This window comes from Anastrepha ludens, chromosome 2 (assembly GCF_028408465.1).
Source record: "Anastrepha ludens isolate Willacy chromosome 2, idAnaLude1.1, whole genome shotgun sequence".
NCBI classification, from domain to species: Eukaryota; Metazoa; Arthropoda; class Insecta; order Diptera; family Tephritidae; genus Anastrepha; species Anastrepha ludens.
In genome coordinates, this window is record NC_071498.1 from 58626398 (window position 1) to 58647790 (window position 21393).

General features: G+C 38.4%; 1 protein-coding gene across 1 annotated transcript in view; it reads left to right on the plus strand.

Annotated features, from left to right (window-relative positions):
- The first annotated feature begins 3032 nt into the window (after positions 1 to 3032).
- The window catches only part of LOC128871558 (uncharacterized), a 40917-nt gene continuing 22556 nt past the window's right edge, over positions 3033 to 21393 (plus strand). The window contains exons 1-6 of the mRNA XM_054113408.1: positions 3033 to 3731; positions 4229 to 4440; positions 19412 to 19639; positions 19698 to 20008; positions 20077 to 20603; positions 20675 to 20809. Coding sequence (XP_053969383.1) covers positions 3701 to 3731; positions 4229 to 4440; positions 19412 to 19639; positions 19698 to 20008; positions 20077 to 20603; positions 20675 to 20809 — 1444 coding nt within the window. The 5' untranslated portion in view covers positions 3033 to 3700. The remainder of the gene's footprint in view (positions 3732 to 4228; positions 4441 to 19411; positions 19640 to 19697; positions 20009 to 20076; positions 20604 to 20674; positions 20810 to 21393) is intronic.

Genomic DNA, 21393 nt, shown 5'->3' on the forward strand with positions numbered 1-21393 from the left:
AAATAAATGCATAAATAAAAAGTTCAGCACAAATGAATCGAGGAATACAAAAAAGCAAATGAAGATGCTTAAAAATAAACGACGAGTTCAAGACGAATGAGAATCAACACAAATTTAGGGGTACACAATGTAAATGGATGTATTTGCAATATATGTATATATATATTTATAGGTATATATATATATATGTATATATAATTGGCACCCTTTTTGGGTGTTTGGCCGAGCTCCTCCTCCTATTTGTGGTGTGCGTCTTGATGTTGTTCCATAGATGAAGGGACCTACAGTTTCAAGCCGACTCCGAACGGCAGATATTTTTTTATGAGGAGCTTTTTCATGGCAGAAATACACTCGGAGGCTTGCCATTGACTGCCGAGGGGCGACTGCTATTAGAGAAACGTTTTTCTAAATTTTGGTGTTTCACCGAGATTCGAACCAATGTTCTCTCTGTGAGTTCCGAATGAGTAGAAGTGAAGCCGAAGACGAAAACAGTGCTGTCGTAAGCATATGAAAATGATAACAGTTCAGCGAAAACGAAGATGAAGACATCGCGCATGGCTTGAAACCATGGTGGAAAGATTTTTAATGGTGTGGCCAATAGCAGGCCGTTTGACGGCTCTCAGCGAATTCGGCACAATGAGTTCATGGGCTGACGGAGCCGGAATTATGAATCGGCTTATTTACGAAAAAACGAAGAATGTGTTAGTGATACACAAAACAAAATAACACAATGTCAGCTCGTTTCCGTCTGAACATCGACTGATTGGACGAGTGTGTGAATATGTGTGAAATGATTGTGCATAATTCGCCTGGCGATTCCCATTGCGTGGCAGCCGAATTTCTCCTCACAATTTAGTTTTTCACCATAGTTATTGGCCAAACCTAGTTATCTATCCTCCTTGGCTTGAAACTATGCGATACTGTTTTCAAAAACGAACTGTTTGCTGTAATGGATTGTTTACATTTCATTTCATTGCTTGCAACTGTGATATAAACGAGTTCTGAAAAATTTATTAAAGACAATATAATTAATTAAAATAAACTATCTCGGATTAAAAAATACTGAGAATGGATTTAGGTCTCATTTTAAAATGGGTCCAACGGGGTGGCATAGGGGAAAGGTTACTTTTCTTATAGTTTGATTTGTGCTTTATGTGCTTTAAGGTGCTATACATCTTCCCCCTCCGTCATTTGGATATCTACCTTAAAGTCACAAAAATCTTTCAGCGGCTATGATCGGTGTTTTATTGAAATGAAAAAAAAAATGTACGTCTTCCGGTAAGTCTTCCACTTGTTTTGAAATTGTCGAGACAAATTAATTTCGTGAATTGATTTTTCTTTTCTTTGAGTTTTACTTAAAACAAAAAATGTATTAAACATTGAGCACAAAGCGATGTACCTCCTGTCATCAACCAAAACAGTCGACGCACTCACGTATCGGCACCCACGGCACTGTTGAGAGCTATGATTTCGAGGTTGTAAGAGACTTCGTTTATTTATAATAGAAACCAGCATTAACACCGATAACAATGCCAGCCTGGAAATCCAACGTAGAGCCTCTCTTGCCAACAAGTGCTACTTTAAACTAAGTAGGCAATTGAGTAATAAAGTCCTTTCTTGACGAACAAAACTAACACTTCATAAGACTCTCATGATGCCCGTCCTAACGTATGGCTCAGAAGCGTGGACGATGACAATATCCGATGAAGCGTCGCTTGGAATGCTTGAGAGAGGGATTTTTGGACCTTTGCACGTTGGTGACGGCGAGTATCGCAGGCGCTGGAACAAAGAGCTGTATGAGCTGTACTAATTGGCGCTTCCGCCCTCTTTGGGTGTTTGGCCGAGCTCTTCCTCCTCCTTGTGGTGTGCGTCTTGATATTGTTCCACAAATGGAGGACCAAAAGTTTCAAGCCGACTCCGAACGGCAGATATTTCTTATGAGGAGCTTTTCATGGCAGAAATACACTCGGAGGCTTGCCATTGCCTGCCGAGGGGCAACCGATATTATAAAAAACTTTTTCTTAATTTTGATCTTTCACCGAGATTCGAACCGACGTTCTTTCTCTGAATTCCAAATGGTAGTCACGCACCAACTCATTCGGCCACGACGGCTACGTTGGCTGGGTTTATTTTATTAAATACCTCCTGTCATTCCAATATAAGCTAACAGTTCAGAGCGTCAAAGGTGGATTTAAAAGTAGGCATCGGAGATGAAAAACCAATGTTTATTATTTTTTTGTTTTTAGATTTTGTTATAAACATTTATAAAAGGGATGCGCTTTTAGTAGCATGGCACACGCCAATTTTCAACAAAGTAAAGAGTTGTAAAGAACTTCCTCGTATACGGGCCTTTGAGTATCGGTGCAAAAATGCTAAATAACTGTAAACTTCATTGTTGAACGTAAAATGCTTATCGGGGCCAACATTTCTTAATATTTTGTTAATTTATCACTTATGCCAGCGACTCCATTCGACAAGATTATTTAAGTTCTGTTACAAGAGATGAATTCATTCCAGACTACAAAAGCACTCGCATTTCAACAGTTTCGTACTAGTCCTGTATCACCAGAACTTTCCTACAGGGATACGCGCCTACAACTACACATGGATTCGCATGCATATACTCGTACATGCGTTCCATTCATAATTCTTGCAACTCCTTGTAATACATACATACATACATACATTCGTATGTTACTAAACACAAATCTTGCCCCCAACACTTACTTTCACCAAATGCTTCTCACAAATACTATATTTTACACAACCGCATTCAGCGCCTTCATCGTCCCAAAACATGCATACGTCTGTATGTACTTATGCATGTGAATGTACATATATATATATATGTAAAAATTTAAATACACACCCACATGCATGCACGTATGCACACATATATACGCTCATTTCTCTTGCAGCCTTATCAACAAGACTGAAAAGCGAAATATACCGAACCCAATGGCTAACTACAGTGACACGACCACGAGCATCAAGTCGAGCACCCATAGTTCCAGCTTGCGGTCAAGCAACGCTTTAGTAGGGGTTTTGAACGCGTCGCGTACGAAGCTCACCAATCGAAGAGGAAATTTTACCAAAGAAAGGGCATTCGAACTATTTTGAAGTTTAGCGATTTCGAGTTTCCGGGTGTATATGCGTGTGTGCGTGTTCGAATTGAAAGCAAATTTTATAACTATAAATATGCGAAGTCATATTTGATACCGGATATTTTCATATATATTCATATTATACATAGAATCTGTGGAACGTGGGAATTTGAAACGACCTATATATTTTAAAATCATCGATAAAAAAAATACTTTTTTTATATACATACATATATTTATATACATCTGTAGAGTGCACACATGTATGTGTATGTGCCCTGAACATCATTAATACATACGTATATAAATACATATGTAGAAACGCCTGTTATCAGTTCCGAAAAAAATCATATTTGTTTGTATTTAAACAAAAATTGAATGAAGCGCCTGTGAGATATAAAATCTTTGAACCACCAATGAATTGCGCGCATAGTAAACGTAATCGTTAAAAATATACTTAAGCGTTAATAATCATCAAACGAAAAAGTGCAATATTCAACCAAAATTAATTTAAAGAATCTAAGAAGAAAATTAAAAAAGGATCTGGGAGGAAATTAAAAAACAAAAAAACCTTCGAATCGAGTATTTTCACCACAATGAAGCGCAACAGGTGTTCAAGTTTAGTGTGTACGTAGAAAATCCGATTTACATACACACACATATATGTATGTATGTACATATGTATAAAATAATACATCCACAAGTCACATACCTAGAAATTTATGTGTAAAAATTTTTCTATTGATTGCATATGCAACGAGATTTGATTTCATTTGTGAATATTTTTTTGTAAATAAATAGCAGCGATGACGTAATTTTATTAAAATATTTGATACTGCAATACCAGGAAATTATTATTTTGATTATGGCTTGAAATTCAACAAGTGAGGAAGTGCAAAATAAAATTTTTTGGTAATAAGAAACAAGAAGAGAAAAAGTTTTTATAATTTCTTTTATATACATGCATATATACATATGTACGTACATGGGCGCATATTTTTGCAAAATATTAAAATAATATTTTATACATCTAAAAATAATGAATAAGCTCAGCATAAAACGAAAAAAGAAAAATTCAAATATTAAAATTTCTCTAATCTCTCAAACTCCAATATCTTCGTCAGTTTTCTTGTTGTTGGCCGTTCTCAGTACGAGTGTGGGCGCTTTTCATATCATCGCTTTGAATCGCCAATACGAATATGAGTATGTCGGTACGGTGGTGGTGGGTGCGAAGGCACCACAAGAAGATGAACATCCGGCTCCGCCGACTTCCGGTTGGATTGTGCGCGGCAAGTTGACGCTACAACGCCAGACGGCTAACGTTTTAGCCGCAGCGGTAAGTAAAAACAAAAATAAAAATATTACATTAATGACGACATTTACAATGAAAGTGTAGTAACATATGGGCTGAAAAGTCTCGGGCCTAACACATAGATGGCACTAGTTTTATTGCATTCACCTCTTTTTCAGTTAGTATGATGCTAACCTTAAAAATTCAGCTGTTAAAATTTCATGATATTCTATTCATAAACTCGTGAGTTATTGTGCTAACAGTGACGCTACTTTTGTTATTTTCAAAACAATAGGTTAGAAAAAATTTCGTGTTTAAATTTTCCACTGCTTCTTGATGGGAAAAATACCATTAAAGCGAAGCAATGGCTTGAGAAGTGTTATATGGACTCCGCTTCATGCGAAACAACAATAGAACTATGGCTTGCTGACTTCAAACTTGGTCATGGAGACAAATTAAGCAGTAACACCAGAAAACAATAAAAAATCCACAACATAGTTTGGAATGATCGAAAAGTGAAGTTTTTAAGTTAACTGACATCGTAGAGATATCAAAAAAACGTGTGGGCTTTATATTGCATTGGTATTTGTCTATGAGAAAGCTCTGTTCAACTATAAGTGGGTGCCGCGTTTGATCACTGTTGACCAAAAACCAGAGCTTGTTATTGATTCTGAGCAGTGTTTGGCCATGTTTAAACGTAATAAACCGGAATTTTTGAATCGATATGTGACAACGGATGAAACATGGATCCATCACTTCACTCCGGAATCAAAACGATCGCCATCTGTCGAGAAGAACCTCGTACAAAGCACCCGAAGGCACCAAAATCGCCTGGAAAGTTTATGGCCTCGGTATTTTGGGTTGTGCGTGGTGTAATATTCATCTGCTATCTTGAGAAGGGAAATACCCTCAACGGCGAATATTAAAGTATATAGTGTTATTGGAGCGTTTGAAGGCCGAACTTGCAAAGAAACGTCCGCATATGACAAAGAAAAAAAATTGTCTTTCTTCAAGACAACGCACCGCGTCACAAGTCAATCAAAATAATGGCAAAAACTACATGAACTGAAAAGTTTTTCTAAGAGCGGTCGCCCTCGGCAGACAATGGAAAACCTCCGAGTGTTTTTCTACCATGAAGTTCGCTTAAACCATGAGTTCGCTTAAACCTATAGGTCCCTGCATTTGTGGAACAACATCAATACACATGTCACAAATAGGAGGAGGAGCTCGGCCAAAACACCTAAAAAGGGTGTACGAGCCAATTATATATATATTTATATACATGAATTGACTTCGAATTGCCCCCACCATATTCGCCAGATTTGGCTCCCAGTGACGACAGGCCTAAAAAAATTCGCGCCGGTAAGAAATTTCACTCGAGTGAGAGGTTACGCAGTTTCAGCGTATTTTGTGGCAAACGATAAATCGTTCCAGAAAAGTGGTATTGAAATGTTTAAGCTGCGCTGGAATGATTGCGTTGTTGTTGATGAAAATTACGTTGATGAATAAAGAAAATTTTGAACAAAAAAATACGTGTTTTCTTTGTTAAGCGCGGGACTTTTCAGCCCATGTGTTACGCACAAGTGCAAGACGATTGCTGGAACTTTTCTATTTACACAGTACAGGGTCGTTTAAGCTGGCGTTTTTTTTCCAGCAGTGATTATTTTTGTGCTCCTAACTGTTTTATATAACATCGTGAAGGAGTCGAGATAGACTTATTTCACTAGTGGCAATAAAACAGACTCTTACTCTTAGCTTTCGTAGGCATTCAATTCATTCTCCAATATGAATGCACTAATGATGAACTGTTGCATGCATACTGCCTTGGACTGATCTCGTGTTCTTAGCAACAACACAAACATTTAACTCTCTTTTGCCTTTGTTGTTGACAGCTGCAGGTCAACTATGTCGAGCGAAGCCCCCTCCCACAGTCCTTGAAACGTTTTTACTACTTCCTTTATCCAAGTGAGCGTAGAGTCGTTCACGTATTTTATTATTATGACGCCGCTAAACCATACTGCTCCGTCAAGTTCTGCCATGGGTGCATTCAGCTCTGCGTACATTTTCGCTAATAGGTTTTCCAGTAGCTTCATCTCCATCCCCTTGCATGGCCCCAGCTTGTCACTACCGTCAATGAGTGCCACTATTAAATGTTTTCTGGCAATTTCACTGACCGCTGCCGCTACTTTTGACGTCATCGGGGTTTCTGCCTATCGCGATTTCCTAACTTTGCCGAGACGAGATTTGTGATTATGCTTTTTCTATGGCACTGAGGCTTCCCTATCCGCGGGACGCTATCTTTTGATGGTTATTTCTTCCTCAATCCGATTCGCATACTTCGGATCAGAGGCAGCAAATTGGGATTTTGTTGCGTAGAAAGCCCGCCCGATCAGTTGTCTCAATTCGTCTCCACTGTCTCTACTTGGGTTAACATGTAAAGTTGGCCTCAAGAAGGTCAGTGATACCCATTGCCCAGTCGGCAACGGCTTGGAGGTTATAGAGGGTTTTTGCCAGCCAAGAATCTCTGTAGGTTAAATTTTGAATGAAACTTTCTTTCCCACTCTACGGTTGAAGTGACCAAGCGAAATTTTTTATTTATTTATTTGTAAATAAAGTCTTTGAATGGACATATTCTTACATACTATATTAAGCTAATGTAAAGGCTGATCAATTTAGATGTATCGGATTTTAAATTAAAATAAATTAAGGAAAATCCAAATAGATTAGGCAATCTTTATTAGTTTTGTGTAGAACTATTCTTGGCATTTATTTTTTAAAGATAATCCCCTTCAAAAGTTAACTGCAACTATACCGTAATTACAATTACATAACGTAACACAAATTTTGAATGATCCGCTTGGGGACTTCGGTCGGTATCGCATGGATAACTTGAATAATGTTGGCTTCCAATGCCTCAATCGAAGCTGGTTTATCCACAAAGCATTTAGACTTTACATATGCCGTAAATAAAAGACCAAAGGTGTGATATCACACGATCTTGGTAGCCAATCCATGGGTCCGAGACGAGAAATAGATTGCTCACCGAAACGACGACGCAGTAAATATATTGTTTCAGGAGCGGTATGGTAAGTAGCGCCGTCTTGTTAGAACCAAATGTTGTAGATATCACGGGCTTCAATTTCCGACATCAAAAAGTCGTTTATCATGCACGATTGCGTTCGCCATTGACAGTTTTATATTGTGCCTAGCCTCGTCGTTAGAGAAATATGGGTCTATGATTCCTCCAGCCCATAGGCCGCACCAAACGGTTGTTTTCAATGGATGTAATGCAATGAAAGCTGTTCTTAAATGGCTCCGGGTTACTCTTCAGCCCAAATATGGCGATTTTTCTTATTGACGTAGGCATTAAGCCTAAAATGGGCCTCATCACGTTACACCATAAGTTGGCCTGAGCGCCTGATGAACACTTTTCACAGAGCGTCGATTTTCATAATACAATTGTACGATTTGTAAACGTTGTTGAGGCATGAATCCTTCCATGATGAAATTTCTATGAATACTGAAAAAAAGTATGTATTTAGTTTGACAGTAGTCACACGTGATCTATCAAACAAAGCTTATTGGAAGAAGTAGCTCCAATCTGATCAGCATTTATAATAGTATAATAATTACTACAAAAAACCGTTTAAGATGGTTGACTCGAGAAGCCAATTTTTAAGTTTTCAAACTGTTGAAAGAACATTAAACTGAATTTTACTCTGAATGGGAGGACAGTCAATAGTGTCGATAATGATATCAATAATAAATGAACACGATGGAATAGATCATCAGCTATCAACTGTTTTTAAGTCAGCCAAAAAACATCGTATAAATTTAGTATGGTTCCTTGCTGTGTTGGCAGGGAGTAGACATACGACCGCGGAAGGTTAAAGGTCAGAGCACAAATCGTAGCAAAACTTTCTGAACTCTCTCAACCCGATTAGAGATACGTATTTGGTACGGCCTCCAGATAACAGCGGTATGCGTTAACCTCGATTGTAGTATAGTAGCTCAGGTAACATCCGTAAAGACGCGCCAGAAACTCATAGAAATGATTTTTGAATAGTATTCTTTTGAAACGAGTTGTGTGAGACACTAACAGCTTTTAGATGACAATTTTTTTTCGAACATATCTGTGAACAAAATATGTATTTTTAGAATCCCAAACAATGTATTTTATATATGTATATACATACAAATGTATGTGCATGTGTGCATTATCCATGTATCTATTTGCATCTATTAGAAAGCACAAATGTGTGAACCTTTTGCCTTTTAAGCAACAAAGTCCTTTTAATTTGAATTTAATTAATTTTATTTTATTTTTATTTTGGCAGTGGCCTCTTTTACTCCTTAACCCCTATTATTTTTCACTCAACAAAAAATTTCCATTTCAATGAAAACCAAAAAGTCAACGTAAAGTAGAAAGCAAATTAATCAGCAAAAAAGTGAGAAATAAAATAAAATAAAATTAAATTAAATGAAATAACAAAAAGGCAAACATCAATTAAATACGCAAAGACTATTGTCTTTGCTCGCTAGTTTACTGTGTGGTTGTTGTTGTTTATGACGATGTTAAACAATTTAACCTTTTTCAAGCGAGCAGTGTTGAACCTCGACGAACCGATATTCACCAACACTTGTCGCCTGAATGCCTATTGTGAGCCTCACTGTCATGAACGTGTAATCACTTTTAATTGCTTTGACTAACTATGGACACAGACACTGCAAAAAAAGCAGCAATAACCGGCTCGAGCAGCTACCCTGCAGAAAAAAGCATGACATTTTAAAAAATATATGGAACTAGTGACGATGTGATTCAAAAGAAATGTGGTGCCATGAATGAATGTAACTTTTATTTTTTTAATATGTAAAAAAAGTGTAAAATGCAGAAAATATTGGGAAGTCGAAAAAGTCTTTTCGTATTTTGTCAATAGATGTCGTTGGAGTCATCTATCCCCAGTGCTACCAATTACATTGGGTTAGAAATGTGACATTTTAAGCTTCATTTAACCAAAAAAAAATTTAATTCGGAGAAGTTGAAAAAAAGTTATAGCTGTTCAAAAATGAGTGAAAATATTGAAGAAATTCGCTATATTTTGAAATTTTTGTATAAAAAAGGGAAGAATGCTACGCAAGCCAGCAATGAAATTTATGAAGTTTACGGAGACGATGTTGTATCAGTTCGTGTAGCACAACAAGTGTCGCTCGCTTCCGTGCTGGAAATTTCGATGTGAAAGATGCACCTCGCTCCGGTCGACCTATTAAAAAAAAATAGAAAAATAAAATGATGTTAAAATAGGTTCTACTTTTCCGCAACCCGCAAAATATTTGCTTCAGTAGTATTCTTTGGTAGTATCTATTGATATATTTTTGCAATCAATTTATTACTTTACACAAAAAATAGGTGGCAAAACCAGTTAAACATAGATTGTTGAATGCCTTTCATTCCATACCGATATTTTAGTACTCAAATACAAATTTGATATATGTCACTACTTTTGCAATTGAAATTAAAAAAAAAATGTTTTTGTTATAATTTTTCTTAAAAAAATTTGTCTGGATACCTATGCTGGAATACTTCTGTATATTTTTTAATAAAGTACATTTTTCAAATACAAACAAATGGAAACAATCTACTAAAATGAGTAATAGAGAGCATTTTTATTATAATTAGTGGGCAAGCCGTTAGTTGGAGGCTTCTAATGAATCAGTTTTGCACAAAAACTAGATGATGAAAATAGAGTCAATATATTTACTAACGGATCTTAGCTTAATGAACAGGTAGATGGAGAAGTTTACTTTGAAAGGCTGGGCATCAGTGCATCCTTTCGATTACCTATTCAGTGTAGTGTCTTTCAGGCAGAAGTTATCATAAAAGAGGGCATATTGCTCTTAAAGAAGAGACTACTTCTAACTACGAGAGAAGTATATATCTACTCGGATAGTCAGGCAGCTCTGAAATCGTAAGAATCAGAAAAACACATGTCAAAAACGGTAGTTGAATATAACAAATTATTATGCAAAGTCTCGCAATATTTTAAAATTTACCTGATCTGGGTGCTAGATCGTAGAATTATACAAGGTAATTGCAAAGCCTGGAAAGTCTACCATCGACCAAATATTCACAATACGCCAAATCTTGGAAAAGACCCATGAAAAGAGAATCGACACACACCATCTTTTCGTCGACTTCAAAGCTGCATTCGACAGTACGGAAAGGAGTTACCTGTATGCCGCTATGTCTGAATTTGGTATCCCCGCAAAACTAATACGGCTATGTAAGATGACGTTGCTCAACACCAGCAGCGCCGTCAGAATTGGGAAGGACCTCTCCGAGCCGTTTGATACCAAACGAGGTTTCAGACAGGGTGACTCGCTGTCGTGTGACTTCTTTAACCTGATGTTGGAGAGCATCGTACGAGCCGCAGAACTTAATCGCTCAGGCACAATATTTTATAAGAGCGTACAATTGTTGGCGTATGCCGATGATATTGATATCATCGGCCTTAACAACCGCGCTGTTAGTTCTGCCTTCTCCAAACTGGATAAAGAGGCAAAGCGAATGGGTTTGGTGGTGAACGAGGACAAAACGAAGTACCTCCTGTCTTCAAACAAACCGTCGGCGCACTCGCGTATCGGCACCCACGTCACTGTAGACAGTTATAATTTCGAGGTTGTAAAAGACTTCGTTTATTTAGGAACCACCATTAACACCGATAACAATGTCAGCCTTGAAATCCAACGTAGAATCTCTCTTGCCAACAAGTGCTACTTTGGACTAAGTAGGCAACTGAGCAGTAAAGTCCTCTCTCGACGAACAAAACTAACACTCTACAAGACTCTCATCATGCCCGTCCTAACTTATGGCGCAGAAGCTTGGACGATGACAACATCCGATGAAGCGACGCTTGGAGTGTTCGAGAGAAAGATTCTGCGTAAGGTTTTTGGACCTTTGCACGTTGGCAACGGCGAATATCGCAGGCGATGGAACGATGAGCTGTATGAGCTTTACGACGACATAGACATAGCGCAGCGAATAAAGATCCAGCGGCTTCGTTGGCTGGGTCATGTCGTCCGAATGGATTCAAACGCTCCGGCTTTGAAAGGATTCGATGCGGTACCAGCTGGTGGTAGCAGAGGAAGAGGAAGGCCTCCTCTGCGTTGGAAATATCAGGTGGAGAAGGACTTGGCTTCACTTGGTGTGTCCAATTGGCGCCGGTTAGCACGAGAGAGAAACGACTGGCGCGCTTTGTTAAGCTCGGCCAAAATCGCGTAAGCGGTTATCGCGCCAATTAAGAAGAAGGAGAAGAATTGCAAAGCAGATGAGCTCGCAAGGTAAGGTAAATCACGAAATATTCACCCAGATAAGGTACGGTTCCTACAACTACAAATTAAAAATAAATAGAAACATCTTCAATGCTGCTAATGCCCGTTGGAGGCAATCACCCTCAATCACCACCCAAATAAGCAGACAAACTTGGCCAGGACGGAACTACGGCCGCACAAAATCACAACTGAATCTTAGCAGACAGGATATGAGAAATACGATAGGGTTACCAACAGGGCATTGTCTAATTGGGATACAAACTTTTGTCGAAGCTGTCACAATATTGAAGTAGACGAAACCGTGGAACACCTGCTGTGTACATTCATTGCTCTATATAGAAAAATGCTTTCAACGCTCGAATTCATCTTTCTTGACAGCATTGAAGAGGTCTCACAAATAGTGTTACCAAAATTATTAAAATCCATTAAATCCACAGTTTGGTTCAGAGAAGACTCAAAAGTGTAAAGGGCGACCTCCAGTGGTATCACAATGATATTAAGGGATAAACTAAACATAAAAACTCAGAGGCTTTTCAATGGCGTAAAAAATGATAAAATCGGGGCAGTAGGTTTTATACACTGACACCTGTGTTTAAAATAATAGGTGCGCCATGAATTACCAAGTCTAAACTTTTTTCTTGTTTTTATATTTTTTTTTTGTATGTTTTTTTTAATGTTTTTTAGTATAGTGCATTCTACAATAAAAACCATATAACTCAAAGCTACAAATTTTGCACAAAATTCACAGGAAATTCAAAAATTAAAAAACTTTTTAATCAGAAATTTTAGAAAATTTCGAAGTACGCAGTTTTGTAGCTCATTCCATTTAAGTATAATAAAGTGTAAGCTTGAAGTCACTCAAAAATCGTGTTGCAGTTGTTCGGAAGTACTTTAGTTAAATGGAAAAAAGGGCTCAACACTTCATCGAAAAACGATTCGAAAAAATCAACGAGAGAAAGATTTTTTTGAAAAACTTTTTCTTGTCTCAAATGTTCTCGAAGATGCCAAATAAAAAAAAATATTTCTATCACGTCTGACTTTTTAGAAACAACTTAACATTTTCTACCCGTGGGGATTTATGTTATGATTTCTAATTAAAAGTTAGCGGTCGCCCCCCGGCAAGCAAGGGCAAACCTCCGAGTGTATTTCTGCCATGAAAAAGCTCCTCATAAAAAACCATTTGACGTACGGAGTCGGCTTAAAATTGTACGAGGGGTGCCTTTTATATTTCGGGATTTGGCAACCCTGGAGTGGCAATCTGGCAACTGACAGCTGTATCGCAAAGTTTGACATTTTTTGGCTTTTACGTACTCGGAACGTTTTGAAATACCAGCGCTATTTGTGTTGTTTACAGTAACTTAAAAGATTCATCTCGGTCCAAAAAGGAATTAAATCGTGAACATTTTCGTGCGATTATTTTTTACAACTTTCGACGTGGATTAACTCAGCAACATTGCATGGATGAACTTAATTCATTTTTTGGCGATGAAGCTCCATCAAGGACCAGTGTTTATCGATGGTATGGTGAATTCGATCGTGGTCGTAGTTCACTCCAAGACGAATTTCGTGAAGGTCGTCCAAAATCAGTTGTTGTTCCAAAAACCATTGATGCTGTGCGCGAACTGATATTGCAAGATCGTCATGTGACCTATCGTGAGATTGAGACAATCTTAGGCATTAGTGGGACCAGCATACATTCAATATTGCATAAACATTTGACTGTCAAAATTTTGTTCGCGTTGGATCCCACACAATTTGCCAATCGCTCTAAAAAAGGCTCGTGTCGATTGGTCGAAGGAAATGCTCAAAAAATACGATCACGGGGCTTCGACACATGTCTATGACATCGTGACAGGTGATGAATCATGGATTTATGCGTATGAGCCCGAAAGTAAACAGCAGTCGACTGTATGGGTGTTTCAAGATGAGCCAAATCCAACAAAAGTTGTTCGCGCACGAAGCACTTCCAAGCAAATGGTCGCCTGTTTTTTCGGAAAAACTGGGCATGTCGTAACCGTACCACTAGAACAACGCAGAACAGTAAATTCTGAGTGGTACACAACCATTTGTTTGCCAGTTGTCTTCCAAGAAATTAGGAAAACCAATCGCCAAAGACGGATCACTCTTCACCAGGACAATGCGAGCTCTCACACATCGGCTCAAACAACTGCATTTTTGAGCACCCAAAACATCGAATTAATGGGTCATCCGCCGTATAGTCCTGACTTGGCACCGAATGACTTCTTTTTATTCCCGTACGTAAAAAACAAACAGAGAGGTCAACGTTTTTCGACACCTGAAGAAGCGGTTGCGGCATTCAGAATGCATGTTTTGGTTCAATTGGTTCAAACGCATGCAAAAGTGTATAGATCTTCATGGAGAATATTTTGAAAAACAATAAAGTGATTTTCGATGATTAAAATTTGTTTTTGTTTTCTAATCCCGACATATAAAAGGCACCCCTCGTAGGTCTCTCCATTTGTAGAGCAACATCAAGACGCACAAATCCATCTTAATAAAAACTTCATCAAAATAGTGAATCTGTTTTGTAGAAGGTTATGAAATATTATATTAATCTAAAAGCGAAACCTGTTAAAGTAAAAATAAGTGGTTTTTGTCAAAATTTCACGTAATAGATATTCCTTATTCATAATGGATATCGAACCCGGTACCAACCGAAATTTTAAGTGGCTATATCCGTAAAAATTAAAATTGTCTGCCTCTGTTGTATACTTTCTTTGGAAATAGCAAAAAAATAATAGTTAATCAGCACCTAATTGCTTCTAATTTGGAGAAATAAATAGCGCTAAGCTGTTTTTATAATTTGTATTACAAGTTAAGATTTTTCCTGCAGGGTATTGTCATCAAACTGCACGCACTCACACTCGGCAATTACTGGGATATTTTACAGATTGGCGTAGGGATTGTGGGAACTCAGCCGACTGCCAACTATCGCCAGCTAGTCGGTGAATCGTGGCAAACGGTGTCACGTTTCATAACCCAAGCAGCCTCACACATAGGCATATATGTATGTATGTGTGTAATATTCAAAAAGAAATAAGAATATTCCCACAACCCTACTCATCGCATACTCGCACAAGCCCACAATGATTAATCTGAGAATAACTCCAAACGTATTCTTATGTTTAACAACGGCCGGCCAGCATACATCTGTGCATACATGAATACGTACTTGTAGATATGCACAACAAATGCTCATGTTGAGCAACATAAAGCAAAAAAACAGTCTTATCAGACAAACAGCTGATTACCTCTGATGACCATTTAACACTTAAGGAACGTAAATAAATATGTGCATGTGTATGTTATGTAGTAGCTATGCATGTACATGGCGTATGTAGATACGTCCCTATACACACTTACATAGTACGCATACATATGCTAGCCTTTGGTCTTATCACTGACGTCATGTGAAACGTTAATTGCAGATTTAAAAAATACATAACTTTCAGCATATTTACAATTGACGAATATTTACGACTTAGCCCCATATTGTTGCTTGTTCAGAATGGTTTTCTTTAGGGTTCAAAAAATGCATAGTTTCGGCGATGAAAGAGAAAGAATTTCATGTATCGGGACATAGTTGCTATACTGAGCCTCTTCTCGTCAGTAGTAATATAATCAATCATCATCAGTCACCCTCACAAGGCTCCTCCAAAGCGTTCGATTTTGAGCTTTGGCTTCGTAGTTACTATTCCAAAATTTTCGGGATCATTTGCTATTGCAACTATCCATCGGTTCCTCGGTCTGCCTTTGGCTTAGCTTCGCTGTCATGGCTTTCTTCAAGATACGGTCAGCAAGCATACGAGTAACGTAACCTGGCCATCTTAAGCGCTGTGCCATAACAAATCGCATCGTTATCTCGTTCTGAGTAACATCGTTTAGTTCCGAGTTTTACCGGATTCTATAGGTACCGCCATGCATTCTTATTGGGCAAAAAATCTTAAAATTTTTCTCTCCATGTTAACAATCTGTTTGCAGTCATCAATTATCATATTACCAATCTAGTCCAATAGAATTCTTTGAAGGCTCAAGTGTATAATGGTTCAAATGTTATACTTTTATTATTATGTCCCTCAGGTTTAGGTTTAGGTTTAGGTTAGGTTAGATTGAGCGTCATTTCTAGTGAAGCACACTTAGACTCCTAACTTTTGTAATGCCACAAGAGGTTTACAATTACCTTATGCCCTAAAACCAATTAGTACTCAAGCTGCCAGTGCCGTGACTCACCTACCGTATATTTAATTTCCATAAATAAAATAAACACTTGTACTTGAAATAAACATAGACAAGTTTCCCATATTTATGCAACTGAGATCCTTAAGTTTCTAAAAGTAATATTTACTGAAAATTTGAGCCCTTCGCCTACATAAAACCGGAGACACCCAAAGAAGGCATTGCAGAAGTCTCTTCCTTCCCCACATCACGCCGACCTCTGCCGAAATAGTTCCAAAGAACGTCCAATCTGGTAGCGCATGAGCTACTAAAGTAATGCCTAGTAAGGACCACAGTATATAGGCCGAATGTCCTGACTTCTGAGAATCAGTAGAGATTTTGAGCGTTGAACATTTATTGTCAGCCAAAATTATCGAGCAACTTGGAAATAGGTTCCGCACATCACCTTTGTTCCGCAACCACACAAAACTATTTGTAGACTAACAACTTTCCAATTTACAAGACAATGTCTGGTGCAACTCTGATGCCAGTAACAACCTAGCTCATCAGCCTTGCAGTTGCCCTCTATGTTTTAGCCATCTCATGAGACAACCATCTTTAAGAGACAGATTGGCGGCATTTAACAGCCACTTTTGAGGCATGAAAAGATTTTTCCAGGGTTTTGTGGCCACCTGCCTGTTAGTTAAAATGTCGATTACATGGTACGGACTCATATTACACTGTACGAATGATGCGGCCTTTGAAATAGCCACCAGCTCACATTTAAAAATACTGCAATAATCATACAAGCGCAAAAAAATTGTGTAATATGCATACGTCTTCTAAACCGAGACCACTCCAAACCTTTCCATCGAACTTACATTCACTGATCTATAATGGGTGGATGCATCTCACTATTTAGAACCCGCTATGAATTACACTTTTTTTTATTAAAATAACTCACTTGGATATTAATTTGTACTTACAGCTTACCTCCAACCGTCAACAAATGCGTGGATCATTTTAACTTGACGTTGAACTACCTCTTTCCTAACTATGATCTTGCATGTTTTAATTTTCTTTTCATCGTTATCATCATTCCTTGATCTCCATTGCAGAGCATAAGGCCAAAGTGAAATTTGTCCATTCTGTATGGTTCTTGGTTTTAGTTTCATTTGCTGGCGCTCGGACTTTGTCCACGGCTATAAATTCCTCCACTATCGAACTTCGCCAATCTGCCTTGACTTGGAGGGTTCCAGTCCACTGCTTGTCTGCTGATTTCAATGCTTCCTTTCCGCAAGGTATGGCCAATCCACCTCAATTGTCTTCTCTGATTTCTTTTGCTATAGGTTTTTGTTGGCACCGCCTTTGCAATTCAACTTTGGATATCCAATGGTCTGACCACCAAATACGCCTTAGGCAGCAGCTCACAAATACTTGAAGCTTTTGTTTAATTTCCACTGAGAGATACCATGTTTCACAGGCATATAGGAGTTAAAAATCCGGATTTTTCTTGTCACGAGAATTTGTTCGGACTATCACACCGGACGGAGAATAGCAAATAGACTTCGTGCTATTCATACTTAATAGGTACCTAAATAATATTTGTATCCACTATGCATGGTGAATTGGCTTCTAAGATATTGAAAAACATTTACATTTTCAATACTTTCCTCTACAATATTGAATAATGTATTGCTCACGTGCACTGTCACAGGTTTCGTTTTCTAACATTGACTTTAAGTCCAGTGTTTCACAAAGTCCTTCAACTTGCTTTGTACATCCGATTTGCCTTGAGAGAGTAGTACGATGTCATCGGCAATACCTAGGTCTTCAAGATGAAACATTGAAATCGATTGGCACAGCAATCCACTTTTACGTGCATGGTCGATTGATGTAGCTAATATCTCATCAATGACGACAAGGAAAAGTCTCAGTTTGGATGGCTTCCTATAAGATTCCGTCATATAAGATTTGGCACTCGCAAGCCTCGTACCTCGTACTTTAATTAGCTCTATAGTTTTGTCAGCAACTGCTTTTCTTTGTAATCCTACTGGCTCCAAGTACAGACACCCGCTTTCGACCGCATCTCACATTATGAAACAGACGTTGAGGAAAGTTAGTTTTTTAACGAAATTTACATGTGAGATCGGCGGGAGATATTTCATTTCTGTCCTACCACCCATATCTGTAGGGTGGGTCCGCCATCTGCGGACGCGCCCTCTAAGGATAACAAGTTCCCCCGAGGGTGTTTAGGTCAATCAAAACCTTTTTCATAATCAACGAAGACAAGATATTCCTGCAGCTCGGTTATTTGCTCGATAATGACTAAGGCGAGGTCTATTCAACATTTTGAGCATTTCAAAATATGGACTTAAGCTTTCTAATCGTCTTTCTCAACCAGTAGATTATTCCTAAATAATGGTAAACTGGAAAACTGATATTAAAATGAAATTTCTGAAAACATTCTACATATTTCAGTATATACGTAGTTGAATTGTCGACCATAAGGTAAATCTCTATACTATGGAGTCTTTCGAATACCTTCAGAGCTGAAACGTTTGTATTTAATCACACGACATGACCTAACCAGTAGCACTACTTCAGTTTCATTTCTTTCAATAAGCTTACGTCGCGGTGCGGCTCATCACCAAGCACGATTCTTATGTCGGGAAAGAGATAACACGTATAAAAACAATCTTGGGCTGCGTCATCTTTCCTTCAATCGAGATGTCGATGCAGATGAGCGAAATGTTAAAGAAACTCAAATTCAATACGTATTGTGGCGAAATGGCTGCCTGCCGGCGTGAATGGGACTATTTGGTTATACAGTTTTTCTCCTATCCCAATGCGACGCCTATGTACGGTCCGATGTTGTTCTTGCCTTGAGACCTCCTTCACATATCTTGGGATGCGGTGATAAGTTTACTCTTACGAGAACATCAACCAACCAGGCAGACTCATCTTCGAGGCTTTTTTGTATTATTTGGAAGTTTTTTACCCAGAGGCTTACCAGCGTATTACACAGCCATATCCTGAAACGGATTTATTTAATGGCAAGCTTATATGATAACCGTACTGGTGAGCAGACATTGCAGGCCCTTAAGTAGGTTACGTCTGATGGACCCCATTATAAATCGCCTTCTCTCTTCCCTCCCGAGGAAGCACGACCGAAATGACAAGTTGTGAACTTCCAGAAACGTGTTGGTAATTATCAGTCAATAATTTTTCCAATTAATATTGACATCTGCCCGCGAAATCATCCTTCTTACACAAGATATAATAACATTGTTTTTATAAGCTTTTCAAACTCTTGCTCCATGTCTTAAAAACTAAATTTTCTCTAACGTTTCATACAAAATTATAAAATAATAGTGGTTTATATAGGAAATAAGAACTGTAATATGTAATCTATGGACGTTTCTACTAAAAAAAATGGGTATATTTATAGCCGTTAAGTATTTTGCCCTATTTTTTATTAATTTATAATGAGCTTTTATTTTCTTTCCAGCTCGTCATCGATGACATAACACTTAATAATTCCGGTGAAAAATTTCTGCAGAATAAGGAAATGTATCCGCCATACAAGCCCTTCAAAATCGTGCTCACACCAGAAGGCACAGTCTCACATCTCTTCTTCAAAGAAGCAGATCCTATTTGGTCAACAAATTTCAAGCGTGCCATTGCATCTATACTCCAATTTCAAGTTGAATCTACAGGTGCTTTTGTAGTGGATGAGGTACGCATTCAGTCTACTCTTTCTTTCAATTTCGATACTTATGAATTTTCCACCCTAGATCGGCATACACGGCAAATGTTCGACGGAGTATTTTGTCTCGAACAAAACCAATTACATTTCCATACGTAAAACACCGGAATTGAAGAATTGCACACCTTTCTCAGAAGCCATACATGTCACACGTAGCAATGTGCCCTCCAACACGTGCGAGTTCGACTTTCAAAAGAATGTGATTATAGGCAATGAGGCCATTTATGGCATGCTACCACATCCAGTCACTGGCTACTTTCTTAGCATGGCCCATGTAAAAGGCACAACTTTGATACACACCTTTGAGTCGACTGGCGAGGCGCAATACATTAACTCAGAGTAAGTATTGTCGAAAATTTAAATTGTCCAAATATGATTTAAGCTGGTTTTATCTTTCCTGTTACCAGGTTGTTACTCAATTTTTTGAATGAGACCTCCATAGACAATCCCATTGACATTGAGACGTCCATGTGCACAGAAATTTCCGGTCTGGAATTATTACCGAACGAAGTTAGCGACCCAACGGGTGGACGCAATCCCCAATTACAGGAATCACTAATCACAGCTGCTTCCAGCATGCTCAATAGCCTTGCAGAGGGGCTAGAAAATTCCGAACTAGAGTTTGGGGAGCCTTATGATACTGCCGTTTCGGATTTGATAAAAGTTCTGTCCGAAATGGACTATGATTCGTTGAATAAACTCTATAGAGATGTGGATATCGGTACCTCTTATCGGCAAGAGACAATACGCAATATCTTTCACGAGATTATACCGCGCATCGGCACAAAGGCATCAGTATTTTTAACCAAAGATTTGGTGCTGGAAAAGGATCTGAAGTCTACGATTGCGGTACAACTCTTAATATCAATACCGTTTCATATATTCGAGCTGTCGCTGGAATTGGTGAAAGTCTGCGAGGTCTTTTTGACATTAGGTTATTTGAGAAATGATAAACGTGGCTTAGAAGAACACTTTTAAAGCTAAAGTATTATTTTTGTCTTATAGGGCCTGATCGTCCAGATGTGCACCAAGCGGCAATTTTGAGTTTTGCCACACTGGTGCACAATGTTTTCATGGCTGGACGCATCAATAAGGACGTATTCGAGGAATATGTACAAAAGTACTTTAACCTCTATTTGAGTAAGTAAATAAGATGAGGGCCAATGAGTATAATATTGGATTTTGGAATAAGTTCGTAGCGATTTTACCGAAGATTTTTATTTAAACAAAAACAATAATTATATCAATAATTTAATCAGTTATATATTCGCCGTTGCTGTTTACAACCTTTTCCCACCTCTCGACCAATTTGTTGATGCCGTTTCGCCAAAAATCGCCTGCGCTTGTGCCAAAGAAATTGTTGACCCAGTTTTTAAGTATTTAAATTTTTAAGTTTAATACGGCGAGCTCTTGGAGTCTGGGTTTGACGACTTGTGCAAAATGGGGCCTGGCGTGGTCGTGAATGAGTATGGTTTGGCCATGTCGATCAGGTCTTTTCAGTTGAATAGCCTCATTCATGCTGTGACCTGGGCAATGTAGAGCTCCTTATTGGTCGTGCTTTCTTTGGCGTATCTTCTGGAGCCACCCACTCTTTTCTTTGCTTCATATTGATGTACAGGCATCATTTCTCATCTCCTGTGACGATTCGGTACAAAAAACGCTGTTTATGACCGCGTGTTGCTCGATGGCAGGCGATATACTGAGAAGCAATTTGAATCCCGACT